At 38.0% G+C, this 22,373-nt stretch overlaps 1 protein-coding gene and 1 long non-coding RNA gene across 3 annotated transcripts in view; both read left to right on the top strand.

Annotated features, from left to right (window-relative positions):
- Positions 1-520: 520 nt before the first annotated feature.
- Positions 521-9,269, top strand: LOC144635676 (uncharacterized). 2 transcript variants are annotated; one of them, XR_013567390.1, is made up of 8 exons: positions 521-658; positions 4,157-4,525; positions 4,932-5,073; positions 5,683-5,777; positions 6,362-6,526; positions 6,893-6,978; positions 7,163-7,335; positions 8,075-9,269. It is a non-coding gene; the product is annotated as an uncharacterized LOC144635676 (long non-coding RNA). The 2 variants fall into 2 exon arrangements; XR_013567391.1 differs by lacking the exon at positions 521-658 and having other exon boundaries at positions 3,552-4,516; positions 4,925-5,073.
- Positions 9,270-12,186: 2,917 nt separating this feature from the next.
- The window catches only part of LOC144634341 (ATP-binding cassette sub-family C member 4-like), a 37,550-nt gene continuing 27,363 nt past the window's right edge, over positions 12,187-22,373 (top strand). The window contains exons 1-3 of the mRNA XM_078493262.1: positions 12,187-12,369; positions 13,669-13,897; positions 14,454-14,564. Of these exons, the coding sequence (XP_078349388.1) occupies positions 13,692-13,897; positions 14,454-14,564 (317 nt within the window). The 5' untranslated portion in view covers positions 12,187-12,369; positions 13,669-13,691. The remainder of the gene's footprint in view (positions 12,370-13,668; positions 13,898-14,453; positions 14,565-22,373) is intronic.

Raw genomic sequence — 22,373 nt, 5'->3', positions numbered from 1 at the left:
CCACTTTGTCAGGTTTTTTCCTGGATCGCCTGGATGACAAAAAACAAGGTAAGCCCAGTATTTCTAAATATGTGTAAGCTATGACCATAAAGGGCTATGTTGATCTCTTCTCCTTTTTGTTTGCCAGTTTGGATTATCTTCTTACCACTTTGTCAGGTTTTTTCCTGGATCTTCTGGATGACAATAAAAAACAAGGTAAGCCCTATTTCTAAATATGTGTAAGCTATGACCATAAAGGGCTATGTTGATCTCTTATCCTTTCTGTTTGCCAGTTTGCATTTTGTTCTTACCACTTTGTCAGGTCTTTTCCTGGATCGCCTGGATGACAATAAAAAACAAGGTAAGCCCTATTTCTAAATATGTGTAAGCTATGGCCATTAAGGGCTATGTAGATCTCTTATCCTTTCTGTTTGCCAGTTTGCATTTTGTTCTTACCACTTTGTCAGGTTTTTTCCTGGATCGCCTGGATGACAATAAAAAACAAGGTAAGCCCTATTTCTAAATATGTGTAAGCTATGACCATAAAGGGCTATGTTGATCTCTTATCCTTTCTGTGTGCCAGTTTGCATTTTGTTCTTACCACTTTGTCAGATTTTTTGCTGGATCTTCTGGATGACAATCAAAAACATGTTAAGCACTTTTTCTACGTATGTGTAAGGTACGGTTATGTATGGCTATGAATCGAAGGGCTATGTTGATCTCTTATCATTTCTGTGTGCCAGTTTGCATTTTGTTCTTACCACTTTGTCAGGTTTTTTGCTGGATCTTCTGGATGACAGTAAAAAACAAGGTAAGCCCAGTATTTCTAAATATGTGTAAGCTATGGCCATAAAGGGCTAGGTTGATCTCTTATCCTTTCTGTTTGCCAGTTTGCATTTTGTTCTTACCACTTTGTCAGGTTTTGCCTGAATCTTCTGGATGACAATAAAAAACAAGGTAAGCCCTACTGTATTTCTAAATATGTGTAACCTATGGCCATAAAGGGCTAGGCTGATCTCTTCTCCTTTCTGTTTGCCAGTTTGCATTTTGTTCTTACCACTTTGTCAGGTTTTTTCCTGGATCGCCTGGATGACAAAAAACAAGGTAAGCCCAGTATTTCTAAATATGTGTAAGCTATGACCATAAAGGGCTATGTTGATCTCTTCTCCTTTTTGTTTGCCAGTTTGGATTATCTTCTTACCACTTTGTCAGGTTTTTTCCTGGATCTTCTGGATGACAATAAAAAACAAGGTAAGCCCTATTTCTAAATATGTGTAAGCTATGACCATAAAGGGCTATGTTGATCTCTTCTCCTTTCTGTTTGCCAGTTTGCATTTTGTTCTTACCACTTTGTCAGGTTTTTTCCTGGATCGCCTGGATGACAAAAAACAAGGTAAGCCCAGTATTTCTAAATATGTGTAGGCTATGACCATAAAGGGCTATGTTGATCTCTTCTCCTTTTTGTTTGCCAGTTTGGATTATCTTCTTACCACTTTGTCAGGTTTTTTCCTGGATCTTCTGGATGACAATAAAAAACAAGGTAAGCCCTATTTCTAAATATGTGTAAGCTATGACCATAAAGGGCTATGTTGATCTCTTATCCTTTCTGTTTGCCAGTTTGCATTTTGTTCTTACCACTTTGTCAGGTTTTTTCCTGGATCGCCTGGATGACAATAAAAAACAAGTTAAGCCCTATTCCTAAATATGTGTAAGCTATGGCCATAAAGGGCTATGTAGATCTCTTATCCTTTCTGTTTGCCAGTTTGCATTTTGTTCTTACCACTTTGTCAGGTTTTTTCCTGGATCGCCTGGATGACAATAAAAAACAAGGTAAGCCCTATTTCTAAATATGTGTAAGCTATGACCATAAAGGGCTATGTTGATCTCTTATCCTTTCTGTTTGCCAGTTTGCATTTTGTTCTTACCACTTTGTCAGGTTTTTTCCTGGATTGCCTGGATGACAATAAAAAACAAGGTAAGCCCTATTTCTAAATATGTGTAACCTATGGCCATAAAGGGCTAGGCTGATCTCTTATCATTTCTGTTTGCCAGTTTGCATTTTATTCTTACCACTTTGTCAGATTTTTGCCTGGATCTTCTGGATGACAATAAAAAACAAGGTAAGCCCTATTTCTAAATATGTGTAACCTATGGCCATAAAGGGCTATAGGCTGATCTCATATCCTTTCTGTTTGCGAGTTTGCATTTTGTTCTTACCACTTTGTCAGGTTTTTGCCTGGATCTTCTGGAGGACAATAAAAAACAAGGTAAGCCCTATTTCTAAATATGTGTAAGATTGGCCATAAAGGGCTATGTTGATCTCTTCTCTTTTCTGTGTGGCAGTTTGCATTGTTCTTACCACTTTGTCAGGTTTTTGCCTGGATCGCCTGGATGACAAAAAACAAGGTAAGCCCTATTTTTAAATATGTGTAAGCTATGGCCATAAAGGGCTATGTTGATCTCTTATCCTTTCTGTTTGCCAGTTTGCATTTTGTTCTGACCACTTTGTCAGGTTTTTTCCTGGATCGCCTGGATGACAATAAAAAACAAGGTAAGCCCTATTTCTAAATATGTGTAAGCTATGGCCATAAAGGGCTAGGTTGATCTCTTATCCTTTCTGTGTGCCAGTTTGCATTTTGTTCTTACCACTTTAATTTGTCAGATTTTTGCCTGGATCGCCTGGATGACAATAAAAAACAAGGTAAGCCCTATTTCTAAATATGTGTAAGCTATGGCCATAAAGGGCTATGTTGATCTCTTATCCTTTCTGCATTGTTTGCCAGTTTGCATTTTGTTCTGACCACTTTGTCAGGTTTTTTCCTGGATCGCCTGGATGACAATAAAAAACAAGGTAAGCCCTATTTCTAAATATGTGTAAGCTATGGCCATAAAGGGCTATGTCGATCTCTTATCCTTTCTGTGTGCCAGTTTGCATTTTGTTCTCACCACTTTGTCAGGTTTTTGCCTGGATCTTCTGCATGACAATAAAAAACAAGGTAAGCCCTATTTCTAAATATGTGTAAGCTATGGCCATAAAGGGCTAGGTTGATCTCTTATCCTTTCTGTGTGCCAGTTTGCATTTTGTTCTTACCACTTTAATTTGTCAGATTTTTGCCTGGATCGCCTGGATGACAATAAAAAACAAGGTAAGCCCTATTTCTAAATATGTGTAAGCTATGACCATAAAGGGCTATGTTGATCTCTTATCCTTTCTGTTTGCCAGTTTGCATTTTGTTCTTACCACTTTGTCAGGTTTTTTCCTGGATCTTCTGGATGACAATAAAAAACAAGGTAAGCCCTATTTCTAAATATGTGTAAGCTATGACCATAAAGGGCTATGTTGATCTCTTATCCTTTCTGTTTGCCAGTTTGCATTTTGTTCTTACCACTTTGTCAGGTTTTTGCCTGGATCGCCTGGATGACAAAAAACAAGGTAAGCCCAGTATTTCTAAATATGTGTAAGCTATGACCATAAAGGGCTATGTTGATCTCTATCCTTTCTGTGTGCTAGTTTGCATTTTGTTCTTACCACTTTGTCAGGTTTTTGCCTGGATCGCCTGGATGACAAAAAACAAGGTAAGCCCAGTATTTCTAAATATGTGTAAGCTATGACCATAAAGGGCTATGTTGATCTCTATCCTTTCTGTGTGCCAGTTTGCATTTTGTTCTTACCACTTTGTCAGGTTATTGCCTGGATCGCCTGGATGACAAAAAACAAGGTAAGCCCAGTATTTCTAAATATGTGTAAGCTATGACCATAAAGGGCTATGTTGATCTCTATCCTTTCTGTGTGCCAGTTTGCATTTTGTTCTTACCACTTTGTCAGGTTATTGCCTGGATCGCCTGGATGACAAAAAACAAGGTAAGCCCAGTATTTCTAAATATGTGTAAGCTATGACCATAAAGGGCTATGTTGATCTCTATCCTTTCTGTGTGCCAGTTTGCATTTTGTTCTTACCACTTTGTCAGGTTATTGCCTGGATAACAAGAAAAAAACAAGGTAAGCCCTATTTCTAAACATGTGTAAGCTACTGATAATGGGCTTTGTTGATCTCTTCTCCTTTCTGTGTGCCATTTGCACTTTGTTCTTACCATTTATTCAGGGTTTTTCCTGGATGACGATCAAAGACTTGTTAAGCGCTATGTCTATATTACGGTATATATAATTATGTGTAAGGTATGGTTATGTATGGCTACGAAGTGCTATGTTGAAATTCAATTTCATGGGACAAAATTTATTGCTTTGCAAAGCTTGTTAAGGGGCTCTGATCAAGTATCCATTTAAGTCCTGATGGGGAAATTTTGGAAATACATATCCGAATTTTGATTTATAATCACCCGTAATTCTCTTAGAATTTAGTGACCAATAATCCATATCTCTTCTCTAGCGACCTAACCCCTTACAACCCATATTGCTAAAACTCTAACAGGTCCTCTTTTGTGTCTGCATGTTTACAGCTTTGGTAGTCATTGTGCATTGTTTTTCCCCTGGGAACAAGGAGGGTTGTTTCATATCAAGATGGCGAACTCTGAAACTGTAAGTCATGTCTTTATTTAGATGTTTGCATGGGCTCTGTGCAGAATGTCATGATAATTATGCTTTTTGAAGTCTTTAACATGCATGTACACCACATTGAATTAGTCATTCTTATTTTCTTGTTGTGAAGTCCTGTAGTTGTTGAAATTGTCATAGTTTCTTTTCGGTAACCAGATGGTAGATGTGTCCTGAAATTTGCACTTCAAAAGACTACATGTTGTGTTTCCTCTTTGTCTAAAAAGTCTAAAAACTAAGGGCTTGTGTTATTTTTATGAATTTTTAAATATAGTAGAACTGAATGTAGTCTCATTTAAAACAGTCAAGTTCAGAAAAGGCCTAATGGTAATTATGCTTTATTTATTTATTTACTTATCACTGAGCAACAAATAATCTCTGATTAATTTTCAGACTCCAGAAGAAGTGTTAACATGATTCTATCAAGCATGTATGATCGTAATCGTGTCCAGCAAAGGAGGTCGAGCTAGCAAAATTTTTAAGTACTGTCAAGATGCAGGTTGCATGGCTGGAGTCATGTTTTAATTTGCTGGGGCAGAAAGGTAATCTCAGAAATTTTGTAGGTTATCTGTTTCACATTATTTTGTTTTAGAGGAGATTAAGGGCCAGGGTTTTTTCAGTTGTAAAATTACGGTCAAGTGTCTTAAAGAATGTGTTATTACAGCAAAACATCTGAATATGATATTAATGGTCAATCTGCATAGTGTTAAGGTAATTCCTGTAAAAATAGAACTGCTCATAGATTTCCAATCAAACTTTGCCTGTACGTTGGTTGTTTTCCTTAAGCGAACCTAAATTTTGAAATGAAAAAGGGGGGTCACCATACTTGTTTAGGAGGAGGAAGACCTTGTATATACCACATAATTCCTTAATAATTCCTTTGCGAGTACTAGCAAAGTACACGTTTCCGGTGGTAATTTATTTTTCTGCCATAGAAATTGATCTGTATTTATTTTATAGAAAGAATTTGATCGCTACACTCAAACTTAGAGGAAAACATGATTGGTCACTGTACTCGTTGATGAGAAAATGATGATTTATCTCATCTCATTTTGTTTGTGTGCACACGCTAATTGCGTGTAAAATTCTGCGCAGTAAGGATGCACAATGCAATACTAGGGAATCACCTTAACAGTAAATTGATCTTCCAGGTTGGAATACTGGATGTTGACTTGGCTGAGACAAGTATTCCAAGAATGATTATAATGTGGAGTGAAAAGACATAATTACAGCAGTGTTCCTCTGGGTGAGTTATTGTAGTTAGTTAAATCACCTTCAGATGTTTTTTACTTCATAATTTATAAATTAATTATAATAAGTAGTATAAATATTATGTTGCTGTCAGAGCTTGGCTATTTTCACTGAGTTTGCATTTCTAATGCTACATTTTTGTGATTATTTAATACACAGACAAAGATCAGTGACTGCAGAGTTTTGAGTGTCCCCTCTGCTAGGGGGAGACTTACAAATGTTGCTTATCTAAATTTTAAGCTTGGTAATGAAGTATGAAAGATGAGTTATTCAAATCATGTTATGAGTGTGGGACAATGAAAGAAATCCGAGTCCCCACTTGAGGCAACTCGGGGACTTTTCTTTGTCCCATGCTCATGACATGATAAATATATCATATTAAATTACCTAAGTTAAAAGAGTAGTAGTAGCTTGACTACTGGATGGAGTGCCCTAGTGGTGTGTGGGAGTCAGGTTCAACTCCCGTCAGGGAATCTGTTTTTTCTTTGTCCCACGCTTGTGAAATGATTAATATCTCATCTTTCATATTTCACTACCAAGCTTAAAATTTACCATCTTTCTTTATTTATCACCATACAGGATGTTATAGACAGTGGCGATCCTTTGCAGTATGCAGGGCACAAGTCACATATGAAATGGCCTTGCTCACCATGAGTTCTTGTAGCACAGTGGATAGAGCACCCGACTGGTGTTTGGGAGGTCATGCATTTTATTCCCGTCTGGGATGCAGAACTGAGAAAAATGGTATTTATAACAATCTGTATGCTTTTTGCCTAACCTGACATGTACCTATTCTAAAGGTGGTTATAGTCAGAGTGAGACTGCCTTGTGCATGAAATCAAGTCGTCTAACCTTGTTAAAATTGAGAGGTAGCGAGTTGCTTGGCATGCATACACACCAGATCCATGGAAACAGCATAAAAATAAGTTATATGACATGTCGAACTTGGATACACGACCCATGATGAACTTCCCACAAAGTCTGGATTTCTTTTGCAAGACTTCAAAATTCCTAGTCTTCCAGACAAAAGATATAATCACTCACGATTTTACCATTCAGCACTGATCTAACATCTTAGTAACAAATAATTATTTTGTACATTTTTTCTAGCAACAATCATTCATTTCAAGTCAGGCAGTTTATATCAAACGTGCAATGGGGTGATCTGGATTACCTGATAATTAACGCATCTCCAGGTATGTGAGTAATTCATAAATGTATTTATTATTTGAAGGGCTAGATAGGTACTGACAAAGGAGGTGCAGCCTACAAATGGTTGGTGTGTTAGACTTTGGAATGAAAGATCTGGTTTTATTCTCTGGCTGGGGGTTTGGTATTTTGGGCAAGACACTAATTTTACATTTCCTCTTATTCACCTAGGGATGCAAGAGAATTATCAGAGCAACCAAACAAAAATACTTGGGGATTACCTGTGATTGACTGGTACAATCTGTACACCGTAACATTCTAATCTGTAAGCTGCCCCCAGCTTGTACAACTTCTGGCCAGTTTCAGGGATGGGCCTATAAATAGGAGAGCTTAATTATTTCCAGGTTTGGGCTAAAATTTATTTTAATATTTTGTAACAACAGTGGGAGAGAGAGAGTGTGTGTGTGTGTGTGTGTGTGTGTGTGGGGGGGGGGGGGTGGGGGTGGGCCTTATATCCAGGTTGGGGCTTTCAAGGAGGAAAAAAAAACACTTAGAAATGAGAGAAACGGTTATTTGTGAAAAAGGTTGCTGTCCTTTGTTCTCAATCAATGTTTTCTAAGTGACCCCATTCAAGTAGTCACCCCTATTCAGGGTTTTCAATAAGAGCTGGCAACCGGCGAAATTCGCTGGCTACTTCACATGATTTCGCCGCCTACTTTCCCAGTACTTTGACTGTAATAAGCTTAATGTTACCTCAACGATATTTTAAGGCATACAAATTCATTAAAACAGTCATATTTATTTCATTCAAAACATTTAAAAAACAGTGAGATTGCTACACGACTCTAGCTGAATATAATTACATGTATAATATATGGTTCTGTTGAAATAACCTTATTCTTTCTCCAGAATCCAAGAAATGCATTCCAAGAGGCCCAAATTTTAAATTTTTTCCCAGGGGAGCATGCCCCCGAACTTCCCTAAAAGTACTCCCTTCTCCGCCTACTCATGAACTTGTGTCGTCTACTCTGATTCTTATTGAAAACCCTGCCTATTTGTAATTCAATACATTTTCACAGAGAAAGATTGTCTACAGCTATGAAACTTTTGTGCAAATCTTGATTTTTTCATCTTGCTTTGCAGGCTGTATTTTACAGGGCTAGTCTAGCAAAGTCCTTATTAGAGGAAGGACAATGCACACTTTATGCAGTAAATACAATCACACCCAAGCTGTATGTTACAAATGGCAAGCAGTGGAGATCATGAGAGAACGTGGATGTAGTCAGTTGGATATGTGCTGTTTGGAGTCCAGACAAGATTTCTTTTCTACTGACTATCATGACTCATCAAGATCAAGCGATTAACTACTGGCTTCTCCTTAAATTGTTAGTCCACTGTCCATCAGTGAAGTGATGAGAACAAAGACAATCATCAACTGGAGAATACTGTCTTCATAAACCACCAAATTCTCCAAACAAACATCAAAAGAAATGTATGGGAATTAGTAAGGAGAATTGAAATGAAACGAAAGAATAACTAAACAGCATCTTGATTAGGAACGATCTCAATTGCATTTACTTTCAACACACATTTACATAATACAATGATGTGACTTCACATCCAGTTTTCTCTATGACCTCTTCGGTTTGTTGCCATTATAGATTTGAATCAGGGATGACTTTATGTAATCATGCACGAAAAGTTAACCTCGTTACCAGCTTCCAAATGACAATAGCCATGTTAAAAAATAACCGTCTAAAACAGTAATAACTATACATTGATAACTATCATGTAGTAATAAAAATAATATTAATAAATACATTAAGACAAGATGAGCAATAAAATTACATAATATTTTGATGACCCCATGCCGGCATACACATTTACATTTAAAAATATTACAAATGTAAATGTGCAGGGTTTAATGTTCATTGAAACGTTATGTTAAGTTCAATCGCTTGTCTTAATCTTAATGTATTTATTTGAAATCTTTAGTTAGAAGCAATAATAATTATAAAACTAAAAAAATAAAAATAAGTAAACAAATTTTGGAAGCTGATATCAAGGTATTTTTCATATTTGGCTACATGAAGTCATCTAAGATTCAACTCTTACATGGCAACCAACTGAAGAGGTCACAGACTAAACTTGCTTTGCAGTTGCATATTTCAAGTGAAAGTGTGTTAAAATTAAATGTAAGTGTGGTCGTTCCTGATCGAGGTAATGTCAATGAGATTTTACTGGAATGAGCAATAAAACTAGTTAACAGTGTTTTATTTTGGAAACTTGAAAATAATAACAGGTGAAGGAGTTGTGAATAAATGTGAGTTGTAACTAGTCCTGTATGAATTGTATTTTGTGATTAGTAGGCACAGCTTGATAGTTTTTTAAGGATACATTTTGACAATGTGTCAAACACATTGTCAAAATGTATCAGTCAATTCCAGCAGTGCCCATGCACCCCCCCCCCCCCCCCGAGACCCCAACGAATTAATAATTTTTTAAAACCAACTGGCAAATGCCCCACTTCTGGGCCAACACCAGCTGTTCTTATGGAGGGGCTCAAAAATTATTTACCTCCTCTTTCGTGTTACTTTTTTCCAAAATGTAATCTACCTCAGGCCATTCTTGCAACAATTGGTCGTTCTTCAGGTTTAGTGTCCCATTTATGTCCTATGTGGACCTGCTGGAAAATAAACTTGCCATATGCTGTAAGGTGAAAAAGGCGGGATGGGCAAATGCCCCAAGGTAGCTGGATGGAAGGCTAATGCCCGACCCCTGGGATGGCTATTATGGGAAAACGCCCCACTATCGTCAGGGGAGAATGGGCACCACAGGAGTTGACTGATGGGTAAGTGACCATCTTGGAATGGCGGAAATGGAGTGGAGAGAAGATATAGGGACAGGGTGGGGGTTACTAATGAACACGAGTCACTTCCACATGTTTACATTGTCAATCTTTTCATAACTTTCAAGTATAACATACCGGTACATCAAAATGCCTTTTGGGCTAATTCTTGTAATCACGATAACTGATTACTTAAATAAAGGGTGTATTTTTTATAAAATTCAAGTGTAATAAGCCCTGGGCTTACACAACTTTGTAAGGGGTCTTGGGTGGGCTTAAAATGGAGGGGCTAATAAGCGGGATAAAAACGTTTCGAAACGAGCCAAGGTAGTGTTGATCGAAAACGTTTATAAGTTAAAATAGTCATTGCGGGCCCAAGAGAGGCCCGCAACCCTAATCTTGACAGTGACCAGCGCATTGCGTTTAACGCGTGCGCGCCACGTTAATAAAGAGCGAACAGAAAGCGGAAGTTGAAAATTTTGTTCTTCCACTAAGAACGATCGGAACGCAAAAAATGTGTCAATCACGACAGTTTGTCGTAAGACCGGAAGAGAAAAATCTGTTCTCCAAGGCGATAAGAATGCGAAAAATGATTCAATCTCTCAACAGTTTGTCACATAAGATCTAGGCTTCTGTCACATGGAACATGATGGAAGACGTTGTTTTATAGATGTTGCTTTTGAGAAAATTTGCTGTAATTGTATCACAGATAAACCACGGCAAAGCGAATGAGTCCAACAACGGTTATTGTCGAGAAATTCGTTATAACACTGACAACATAGCGAGTTTACCGAATGAGAAAAATTACATCTCAATTCACACTGCGTGCTCGATTACACTTCCCAAACCCGTCAATCAACCAACTTTAGTCGGTTCGCGGCAATAGGAAACGATAAAAACTTGCATTCCTTGCGTGACGCGTTACTCGGAAAAATTGTCTTTTGTCCATATTATCATTTATTTATCGACACTGCCTACCAGTACCTTTTCTAAGTGCGTCAGGCCCGCACTTTCTAACCTGTGGTTACCACTAGTACTAAAGCAACATTTAGCCCTGTTCAGTCATGCAGAGGGGGGTATACATGTTGATAGGCCTATAACCCGAGGAGCGTATAAGCGGTGGGGGGGGGGGGGGAGGGAGGGGGTGGCTAATAACCAGAATGTGACGGTATTAGTGGAAGTAAAATACAACGATAAGAAAGTCCAGGTTATCAAATTCGGGATAAATTATGAAATGTGCGAAATCAGGTATTTTGGGGTAGCAAGTCTCGTTTTCGAACAATGTAAGATGAGCCTTATCTTTGCAAGTAGGGATGGTGGAAAGGTAAGGCGCGTGCGCAAAGAAAGACAATGTTTTCAGATTTTTGAATTAATTAAAACTGTCAGATACCCAGTACAAGTAGTGTGTGGTGCCTGTATGGCACTTATGTTGTGTTTATTTTGTTGTTCAATTTTGTAAGTTGTTGAAATCCGACTGCTTATTACCAAAGAATAACATAGGGCTACCGAATACTGAAAAAATGGTTTCTTAACGGAAAACCTTCCCCGAAGATAAAAAGTGCCATAACAAAGGAAGGAAATGTTAGGAAATAACTTCAAACTAGACCATTAAATGCGATGGAAATAACCCGTGCACGAGTACGAAACTCACAACTTTGGAGTCATGACAGTTTCCCAATGGTTAGGTTTGGAACAAAACACTACACAGGACTTTTAGAAGAGAAAATGTAATTCACTTAATAAACCACAAGATGGGTAGAAAAGCTTTGGAAACACCTATCGAGTTTACAACATCTTTAAGAGTCTCCCAAAGGGAGGGAGTTGGGTGGGGAGGCTTGAGTAGATTATTGTAGATATAAAAGAAGAAATCTAGTAAACTGTTACTTTCCACATGGCTAGAAGCGCGTGAAAAAAAAAAAACATCTCTCTCAAGCAATAATGTAATGTCACGGCAGACATATTGTCCAGAAATTTCTTTTTAATGTCCTCCTCGTTGAAAGCCGTGCTAGATACGGGTAAATTTTCATCCTCTTCAGTGTCAAATGGCCTGTAGCCAAGTCTTGCAAAAAGTCCAGCCCTCACACTAAATCACACAAGCAAACTTTTGGTTGTCTAGCTCTTTTTACGTTACTACGCTGGCAGTCTGCGCCTTTTATGTGGGAATTTTTCTCTGTTTTTTTTTTTCGTTGTCTCAAGGAGCGCTCGTACATTTCCTCCCTGTGGCGTAATCTTTTGCGCCGTTCAACTCGTTTACTTTGTCCCGATTCGTTTGTTTTTGAACAGATAGATATAAATGCTCATGTTCTCAATGCGCATTGGTGGACTTTGCACGAAATGTTCGCATTGCGCACCTGTGTTTCATTGTCCGGTTGTCACGTGACAACTCTGGCACGTGCTGGCGCCGGCGGAAGGTCTGATCTGAACGATCGAGCGGGAGGTCACCAAACAGCTGGTATGAGAGTGTGCTGCAGGAATTATACTCAGAGCTACTTACCTTAAACATGGATAACAAAAAACGCGTATTATGTGGTTGTTTTTAACGCAGCATTAATCGTGCTTTCGTCTACAACTGAAGCGTTTACTCCAGAAGGTGAAAATGTGAACAATAAGCTTACTACTTTATATGTTATCCTCTGTTCAGTTTGAGAGATCTGACAGAGACGTTAATAAAACAGTACGATATAAACTGTACGAAATTTAATGCTATTTAATAGGAAACTGTGGAAGCTACAGTATTGCATACTCAAGCAACCTTTCGTATATTTATTTCGTGACGAACCTGATCTGTTCATATTTTGACAGTCGTCACGCTAGAGTTTTACACATTGTTGTTATTTATAAGCTTATTGGAAACATTTATTGGTGAATTTCAACAGTTGTGTTTCTTGATTGTTTTCCTTCATATTTATTATTAAGGAAAATGTTTTCTTCTAAGCCCAGCTCAGTCTTTACGTTTATGATTGTTTAGTCTTCGTACATTGTAATGTTTACTTTACAAAATTAAGTCAACCATCAAAATTTGCATGCATATAAAATCGATTAAGTTGAACTGTCACTTTATGAAAAGATAGGGCTTGAAATCACTTTATTACGATCGGTATTATTATGATATTTGCCGTATTGCTCCAATTACTATTTTTTATTATGCATGAGAATCAAGACTTAATTTGATGCATAATTTATATATAGGCAATCCCAATAAAATGTTTTGTTTCCCATTGCCCGACCGACCCTTTTTTTTGAAATGTAAAAAAAAAAAAAATCCAGATTCACTAGTCAAAGAGGCAAGTACTTTATTTTTCAAGCACACAATCTTGTTTTATTAACAGAAATTGGTATGATGTGATGTCCTTGTCTTTAATTAACATCGATACTAAGTTTTTTAAAGGCTGTTTCGTGCCAAGGACATTAACGATTGTTCCAACATTCTCAGCGAGATCGACTGAAACAAAATCTTTCGGTTCTGTATCTCCTGGCTTCTTAAATGAACCGAGACCCCTTAAAGTGTTCATTCTTTTTTTGCCCGACCGACCGACCGACCCACCATCACAAGAGACAAGGCAATGGGAAACAAAACATAATTTTTATTGGGATGGCCATTAAGTAGTTATAGTACATGTATAGGTTATGTGGAAATCCTGCTTATATATGATTTGGCAAGATTTCTGTGTAACCACTCACTTAATTATGTATACAATTTTTTAAAGGCAAATTATTCACGGCATTGCTGTTCATGTGTGAAGGATTCCATGTATCAATTGTGCAGTTAGCTGTATTTCTACTGCAAGTTTGACAGGCGATTTTAAAATAAGAGTGCCAATAAAGACAACAAATATTGAATCATTTTATAGGAAGAAAATATTGAAATAATAATATATAATAATTATAGGGAGACCGAAACTGGGATCCAAGATGGAAGATTCTGAAATGGTGAGTGAGAAGATGACGGCAGCTGGGAGCTTTATCAACCTTGACGACACAGATGCTGCTGGATTGAAGAAAGGAGACGAAGAGGAAGAACCTATGTTAGGAGATGACGACAGACGAGGGAGTGACCCTGGAGTTCTACCATCACCCATGGCTAAGGCATCATTTTTCTCTAAATATATAACATTGTGGTAAGAATTTCTGATGTAGAGGAGTACTAGACTGTGAGCATGTGTGACAAGCTTGTGTAGGGCATTGCCCTTCCCTCCCCTCCCCTTCCCTTCCCTCCTCTCCTCTCCATGTTCCCTGAAACCATAGTTAACTAACTCTGCTAAAACACCTGGGGGTGCCTCAAATGCACCCACCAGTGAGCAGGGCATCTTACAAAAATATTATTGTTACTTATGGCAGACAGATTTAGTTCTTTCCAAACCATTGATTTTTCATAATACTCTCTTGGTTCTGTGCCCTGTACAAAACAACACTTACACTGTAAACTTCTCAAACTCATTAATAATTCATCAAGTTAAAATAAATAAAATCATCCTCGCTAAGGAGGCTTGGATACCCGGTCTTAATAAGCATAGATTTTTACGATTTAATTTCTCCATTTTCTGTGTAGTTTTCGTTTCGATTGAGAAGATATATCAAACACTATCGGCTACCCCAACAATAATTTTCTTCAAATATACTCTGCTGTGCGTCTATTTTTAACTCTTTTTTTATTTTAATATTTTTGTTTATCAGGTGGTTGAACAGACTTCTTTCTACTGGAGCAAAGCGACCTTTACGAGCTGAGGATCTTTATGGACTGCTGGAAGGAGATCAAACTGACACAGTTACAGAAAAACTGGAGAGGTAATGTTGTCATTGACAATAAAGATATAATAATATATAGATTTAGGCAAGCCTAAAAGCGGAGCTCCCCGGTTATTTCCCCTTAATAATTTTTTAGACTGTTTGTTATTCATGTTATTTTCTTTATATATGATACCACCATGAACAACAGCACCAAATAAGAGTTAAAAAATCGATCAATCAAAAAATATCATTAGTAGTCTATGCATAACCTTGGTTCTAAAGATACACTCGCAACTCTCAAAGTTAAACAAGAACAAAGAAAGGGTTGCTCTAGAACATATCCATACCCCCATTATAACTGGTATGTTACAGCTATACATAACATACAACTGGAAAGTTTTGCATGCAGCTTCCCCCCTTCCCCAAATGGGGGTCCTATATGGTGGAATGGTGACAATGACAGTCTTATTATTGCCTAAGGGACCGGTCATTATTTATGTAGAGGGGGGGGAGGGGGGGGGAAGGGAAAAATATGTTGGAAAGATCAAAATTTCTGTAAGGCCCCCCCTCCAGGCCATGTAAGTAGGTTGTTCCATATTTACGTGATGACCCCCCCCCCCTCACCTGATATCTCCCTTTATATTATTTAATTATTAAATGCACATTTCATACAATCTTAATTGCACACTTGTTCTGATGCACAAAGGCTGGATCAACACTTAGTCAGCCAAGGCTTCTTTGCTATGGATACTCTTCCAGCAATAGGGCAAATTTTGGATGAGTTATGTGTATAGTCCCTTGTAAAAATTTTACCGCGATCGCGGCGCGTTTTTGGCCGCCGCGATTGGCGCGATCGCGCCGCGATTTGTGCCGCGATTCGCGGCGCGTTTTTGGCCGCCGCGATTGGCGCGATCGCGCCGCGATCGGCTTGGATCGCGCCGCGATTCGTGCCGCGTTTTTGGCCGCCGCGATTCTCGCATCGCGGCGCGATGGGTCGGGAATCGCGCCGCGATTTGGCTTGAATCGCGCCTAAATCTATAAATTTAAAAACAATTATCTTGGCGTTTTGCATACCGACAAAACAAACACACAGACTGTATCGAAACAACATCATTTATTTACGGAAGCTTACAGAAAAAGACGGCCAGTTTCGCTGCCGAGCACAATTAAATTTCGCAAAGCCGGAGAGCGTGATTGAGTCTTTAGTTTACAAGCAAATAAGTGAACAGTTCTTCTGTAAAATGTGAACAACACATACATAACGGCAACTAACCTTTTACTCGTGCTCAAGCGAAAGAAGATGCAATGATGTGATCTACCAAACGAGCGAACTATCTCTTGCATCTGCGAAGAAGCCGAACCGTCAAAGATGCGCTTTCTTTTCCCCGAAGCTTTTTTAAATAATACAACATTTAAGTCCCAAGCATCAACAGGTACAACTTTGCATTGAATGGTCCTTACTGTCAAAATGTTTTCCTCTTTCCACTGTTCGAGTTTTGCATTTTTTTTTATATTCACAGTTTAGCTGTAGTTCAGTCAACAAAGTCCATGACGAAGCGACGAAGCGCTAGCTGTTGTAACTCTGCTCGAATTTATAACAAAACAAATTCTAGCAGTTTCAACAGAGACGCTTTTCCCTCAAGTTAGGTCGCTTCTAAACTCTTGTTATTCAGAAGCAGCTAAAAAAGAACACATTTTTCCAGTCCTGATTGTGAAGAGAAAACATACCAACTTTCTCGAAATAAAATTTCTTTTCTGCTTGCGATGGCGTAGCGATTGCGTGTACTATGCACTACGTGACCTAACTCAGCCAATCGTAACGCTCAGTTCACGAAACCTTGCGGCAAAAGGCGGGAAAGGACTTCGATGTGTGTGGTCTACGATCGTGGTCTACGGGAAGGTAAATATAAAGCTCTAAAAAAAGCTCATTCTGACAGCCTCTTCGGAGCCACAATTAAATTAAATGCCATATAGAGGATTTTTCAATGCAAAAAACGCAATTGCAGCGAATTCCTGATTGTATTTGCATTTGAAGAAAATGGCCGACAGAAATTTGTCATTGGATTGCTCAAAGGTATTAAGGCTCCTCAAAGATAAGAAAAGAAAGAAACAAAGTGTTTGAAAAGATTAAAAAACGGACTGTTAAGAAATAAAAATTCTTATCTTTTAATTTATCTTTACTCATTATCACGCGCCGCTTTGTCGCGCCAGTTCGTCTAGACTAAAACTAAATAAAACTTTTCTCGTGGGAATCACGTCCTCACGGCTCACCGTCACGTAATAAAATGTTTTTCGACATTTTAAATCAAACTAGTTTTATAACTACTTTGATTAGTACTTAAAGTTTATTTCATCAATACAAGTCATGATTTGCGTTATGACCACAGCATGATTTGTGAGAGTTTCAAAGCATATTGACTTTCTCCCGGTGATCGAGAAGTGAGTTCTCGCCGGGAACACTTCCCGAGATTTATTCCAGCCCTCCAAATCGCGGTGCGGTGGTAATCAATCGCGCCGCGATCACACTCATCACGCCGCGATCGCGACATTCGCGGCGCGATCGCAACTATCGCGGCGCGTTCGCGTTCATTTACAATCGCGTCACGCACGATCGCGTCGCGATGACAACAAATCGCGGCGCGATCGCGCTGCGATCGCGGTAAAATTTTTACAAGGGGTAAACATAGCAAACATACCTCAATTATTAACTCCTTAACTTTGGAAAAGTGATAGTTTTTACAAATTATGCTCTCATGGTGAACACAAATGTAATAACCATGCAAAATATAATTCTTTTCCAATGATTTTCCTAAAGTGTAAAAGAACTACTTTTTTGTTGTTAAACAAAAGAAAACAATAGAAATTATATCATAAAATTGTACAATTTAGCGTCACTGTTTTACTTATAGTGTTTGCACTCTTCTATTTAACTGTTTTACCCACCTCAAACTGCTGATCCCCCCTAAACTTTTCTTCTTAGTCCCCCCCTCTTGTCACTCTGAAATAGCCTTGACCCCCCCCCCCCCTCTACATAAATAATGACCGGTCCCTAACACCAAAAATAACAGCTTCCTGCTAGCAAACTGGAGTAAAATGTAGTGGCAAGCAAAATAGTGACATTCTGTCATTCTGCCAAATAGGGTCCCCAAAACGATAACACCTTTTTCCTTTATTAGTCCATTTCCCTTTGCTTAATTACATGTAAACTTAGCAAAAATTCTGGAGAGGCATAAATACTGTTTGTTAGTTCTAAACTCAGGTATAGATTGCTTGGCAAAAATTTTACCATGCCATTTTACCATGCATTAAGAGATTGATGAAATGTGTATCTCATTATCATAATTATTGTTCTTTGCAGTGTGGGCACTGGGAATTAAATGTTTAGATAGCAGGATGGTTTTTTTTTATGTACATGATTGTACCTTATCTGGCTTTATTTCATTAACTTTAAAATTACACTTGTCCTTATAAATAAATTGTATTCTACACACGGTACATTTGTACATGCAATGAAGAATAAAATTTATAAAAAATCTAATTGTTCATTTATCCCTTTCTGTGTCTGCAACTCTGTGGAAATTCTGCTACTCGTGTTAACCCTGAAAAAGGCAAAAAAGACATAAGATTTGTTGATGATCATTGGCACCAAATGAATGTTTATAATTTTAAATTAGCTTAAATTGTTCAGAACACTCTGTAGATGCATGAAAAAGAGATATATTTTTCCAATTATTGCCTGGGCCAGGGACTGTGTTGGGGGATATATTCAGAACCAAAAAAATCCTTTGACCTAGTGAAGGAAAATGAGGTGTCTTAAGACTCTTATATTGCTCTCTGACAGGTGCTGTTGAAAGCACTGTGATTATAAATTCCACGAAAGCTTACATATTCTCCCCTTTCTTAGCGATGTAACTAAGAAAACACTTTGCTGGCTCATCAACAAGCTAGCCCAACTGGCTTTTCTGGCCTTAGCAGCTCTAAAAGTTTATCAACTTTTTGTTTTCATGTGAAATTTCAACTGAGTTAAAATTCTATTTCTTTATTCCCCTAGTACCACAACAAGACAATTAATGTTAGGTTAGGGCTTAAGCTTATATGAAGATACTAGTAATACATGACTCGCAGGGCCTCGCGAAGCTCTGGGTTGGGGAGGGGGGGGGGGGTGTTATAAATAAGGAGTGGATTATTTGAAGTTGAATATTGATTGAATTGTACATATTCAATTTTCCACAGTATAGTAGGCAGGAAGATATATTTGTTAGAAATTTCAACGGGCATAGCCGCGACACCCTCGTTTCCAGGGTCTACTCCGCTTTGAAGATGGTGGCTTTTTCTGGTTCATAAAGAGGTATAAAGCGTTGGGAAGCGCAGACTATTTTCAAAATCATCGACAAATTATTGGATAGTCGCATTTTGGACATTTATTTGATGGCATTAAAAAAAAGAACAAGAACGAATGGCAGGAGGATTCGAAGCCTCCACCCGCGCGCCCCTGATGGCGATGAAAGATTTATAGCCTGAATAGGCGTTGAGGGAGTATTATGTGGGAATCAATGTTATTTTAATCCGAAAAGAAAAACGATAAAAATGAAAGGCTCAGGATTCGAACCAACAAAAAAAAAAAAAAAAAAAAAAAAAAACCCTAGCCGGATTCGAACGCCCAACCTCAGTTCCGAAGATTTGATTTCAAGTTCGACGCCTTACCATTAGGCCACCAGCGCGCGGCGGCCGTGTGACGTCATTTCCACCACACACCAAGCTCACAAATATATATATATATATATAGAAATATATATGACCGTAAACTCCACACGAGATTTCATCCCGCTTGATCCCTTTGAGGGACAAAATTATACACCCCGCTACGCTCGGCCTTCGGCCTCGCTTCGCGAGGAATTAAGGTTAGCTGCATGTTAACAATTAAGCGGAATTTGAACAGGTCAATTTGCACTTCTCCCACAAAATAATTACAAGTATTCCAGTAATTTGGTGGGTCAGGTAGCAGATCTTGTTGGGTTTTTTGCCCTCCTATACCCCTCCCCCATCCCCTCTTTTCTTTAAAAATGAAAACATTACATTTTGTATGTCTATTTACATGTGCTGTTACATGTAAATTGTGTATATTAAATTCCTCAATAGGAACCATGATTTTAAGGAAACATAAACTTACCAAGCAGTTAAAACACTTATCATTTTTCAAACCCCAAAATTTTACACTTAAAAAACAAGTTTTATGCACTAATGCCCCTGGAGGTGTAAATGCATTAATAATAATATAATGTTTAATGGAAACTCATTGCAGAATAACTGAAATACAGAGTAAAATACAAGGTATAAATATAAATGATTCCCTAGTATTGCATTGCGCATCCTTACTGCGCAGAATTTTACGTGTAATTTAAGCACTCGCATATAAACGAAATGGCGGCTTTTTTCTATGCGGCTTGGCTCGCGCGCGAGAGAAATCATCATTTTCTCGCAAACGAGTTCGGTGACTTACCATTTTTTCTCTTAGTTCGAATTCGAAAGTAGCGATCAAATTCTTTCTATAATTCTTTCTATAAAATGAATACAAAAGGTGCACTTTCAGCAGTACTCGCAAAGGAAACATAAGGAATTATATGGTAAATACAAGGTCTTCCTGTTAAGGTAAACAAACAACTGTCAAAGTTTAGTTGGAAATCTATGAGCAGTTCTATTTCTAGGGAATTACCTAAATATATTAGATGGCGTTAGTATTAAGTAAAACAATACGAAGATTGATATCGATTGCTATGGATTGTTATCGATTATCGGTTTATCGATTGTCTACGCCTGGAAAAAATATGAATAAAATTATCAATTTATTCCCAGAACGGCTGTTATCAGATTATAAATACAAAACTTTCACAAAACATTTTTACTCACTAAAATAAGGAAAACTAAGCAAAGTTCTGAGTAAAAAATGGTATAGGTCATTGAGAAAACTATATTTCGCTAAGGCTGTCAGCAAACAATGTCCCCTATTGTGTCTGAATTAAACTATCGCAGTAGAAGCTGTCTGCTTTGAATACAACTCGTGTTTAAGACAAAACGAATTTCAATAAGGTTGTATGCATGCCCTTATTCTGACATACCGTTTACACGAACGGGTGCTATTAGATGGAATGCTTGTTAATCTAAATAACAGAAACGAGTTTTCTAATCTGTTAAAAAAGGAACATCAATAATAAGCTTAGCTTACCTTGTTTTCGTAACGGGATTTTGTCTTTGATCGTCTTTGCTTTAAACTCAACAAGTAGCTTGGAAGATTTACGTCCATTTCGATCGGTCACAATCCGTTTTTCTTTAACTGCTATCCCGATATAAACGAGGAATACATCGAGAAATAATTTATCTGTAATAAACTGTCGTGTGCTTTTTAATCTCGGAGTCCTCTGGGTGAACTCATTCGTACGCTTGGTAAATCGGCATGTTGTGAGTTTGTTTCCTGACTTTTAACTCTGAACCATATTCAAAATTCTGCTGTTAACCTTGCCGTTTCACGAAAGTTTAGGTATAAACCAGAACGGCCATAAGCCGTTCAAAATAAGCTTATAAATTTTATTTAGCCGAGCCGACAAAAACCAGCGGACCTCCCCAATTTCACTTCCCGCCTCATGTAATTCCACACAGAAAAGTACTTGCGCCCGCGATTCAATGGTGAAATATCACTTGATCAGCGGTCAACTTTAAAAAAACATTCAACCTTGATGTGTTCTACATCTGAGCCCGCGATATGGTCATGTGATACCGGTCAGCGGAAACCTTGTTTTGACAGCTGTCAATTGGCCATAACAAAGACGTCCAATCATGTCTATTAGTAATGATTTTTCCCGCCAAAAGACGCGGGTTGCCACCGGAGCCTATCTCGTTCCCAGGCCTAATCCGTGCGTACGTACGGACGTACCCGACAACCAAAATTTCTCGGTTCGATAGGATACCATTTGCCCTGTCTGTTCCCTTGTACCCGCATGTTACCTATGAAGCTACGCTACGCGCCTTTGGCGCGTGGGAGCTCCGCTACAAATTGTACTTTTAATACATGAGATTGTATCCTGATATTCTCTCTCCTCAGAAGAGATATTAATTGTTGCTTCAATATATATTTTTAAATTTATTTTTTTCCTTTTTTTCTGATTTATGTTATATGTTAAAAAGTAGAATAAAGGGGGGGGGGGGGGGGCAAGTAATTAATGCTAAGCTACCACATAGTCACCTGAATCTGCATGTAGGTTGAAATAATTTACGCATGAAGACATTGGGGACATCAAAGTTTGTGGAGATATCAAGGGGTCTAATTATTGAATTTTGATGATCTTAAGAATTCTAACACAAATATTACAAAAATTTATCAAAATTATGAGCAAAATAAATGTTTCTTTGACACAGTAAGACACTCCACTCATTTCTGTTAGGGAATTGTACAGTCATGCACAAATGAGGCCAGCTTAATTTCGACAATTATGTAAATTCTAACGTCGATTCAAGGGTTAACGGAATATAGCAAAAGAATTTATTTTTTTCATCCCTAAACCTCTCATGAACATTTTTAAGCCATAGTTAAGGTTCATAATTTTTGTAGAGGGGGCGCTATGTTGATCAATATTACATTTTTTTCCATTGCATTTTTTGGAAGCTTCAGAAAGTTCTTTCGTCAAAGCGAGAAAAGAATTAGATAAACTTCGGTAATCTCTTGACATTCTCTGTCTTTGTTATTCTTTGAACGCACAATTTTGGAGTTAAAATATTAAAAAATATTTGTATATCTCTGTCTAACTGCTATAAATTTCACTGAAACCTCAGCCTCGTCAGGCATGTTCCGCCATCTTGGATTTCTAGAAATCC

Source organism: Oculina patagonica, chromosome 13, assembly GCF_052425735.1.
Source record: "Oculina patagonica isolate OP01 chromosome 13, crgOcupat, whole genome shotgun sequence".
Lineage (NCBI taxonomy): Eukaryota > Metazoa > Cnidaria > Anthozoa > Scleractinia > Oculinidae > Oculina > Oculina patagonica.
The sequence above is the reverse complement of the archived record's forward strand: the minus strand, read 5'-3'. Positions and strand labels throughout refer to the sequence as shown.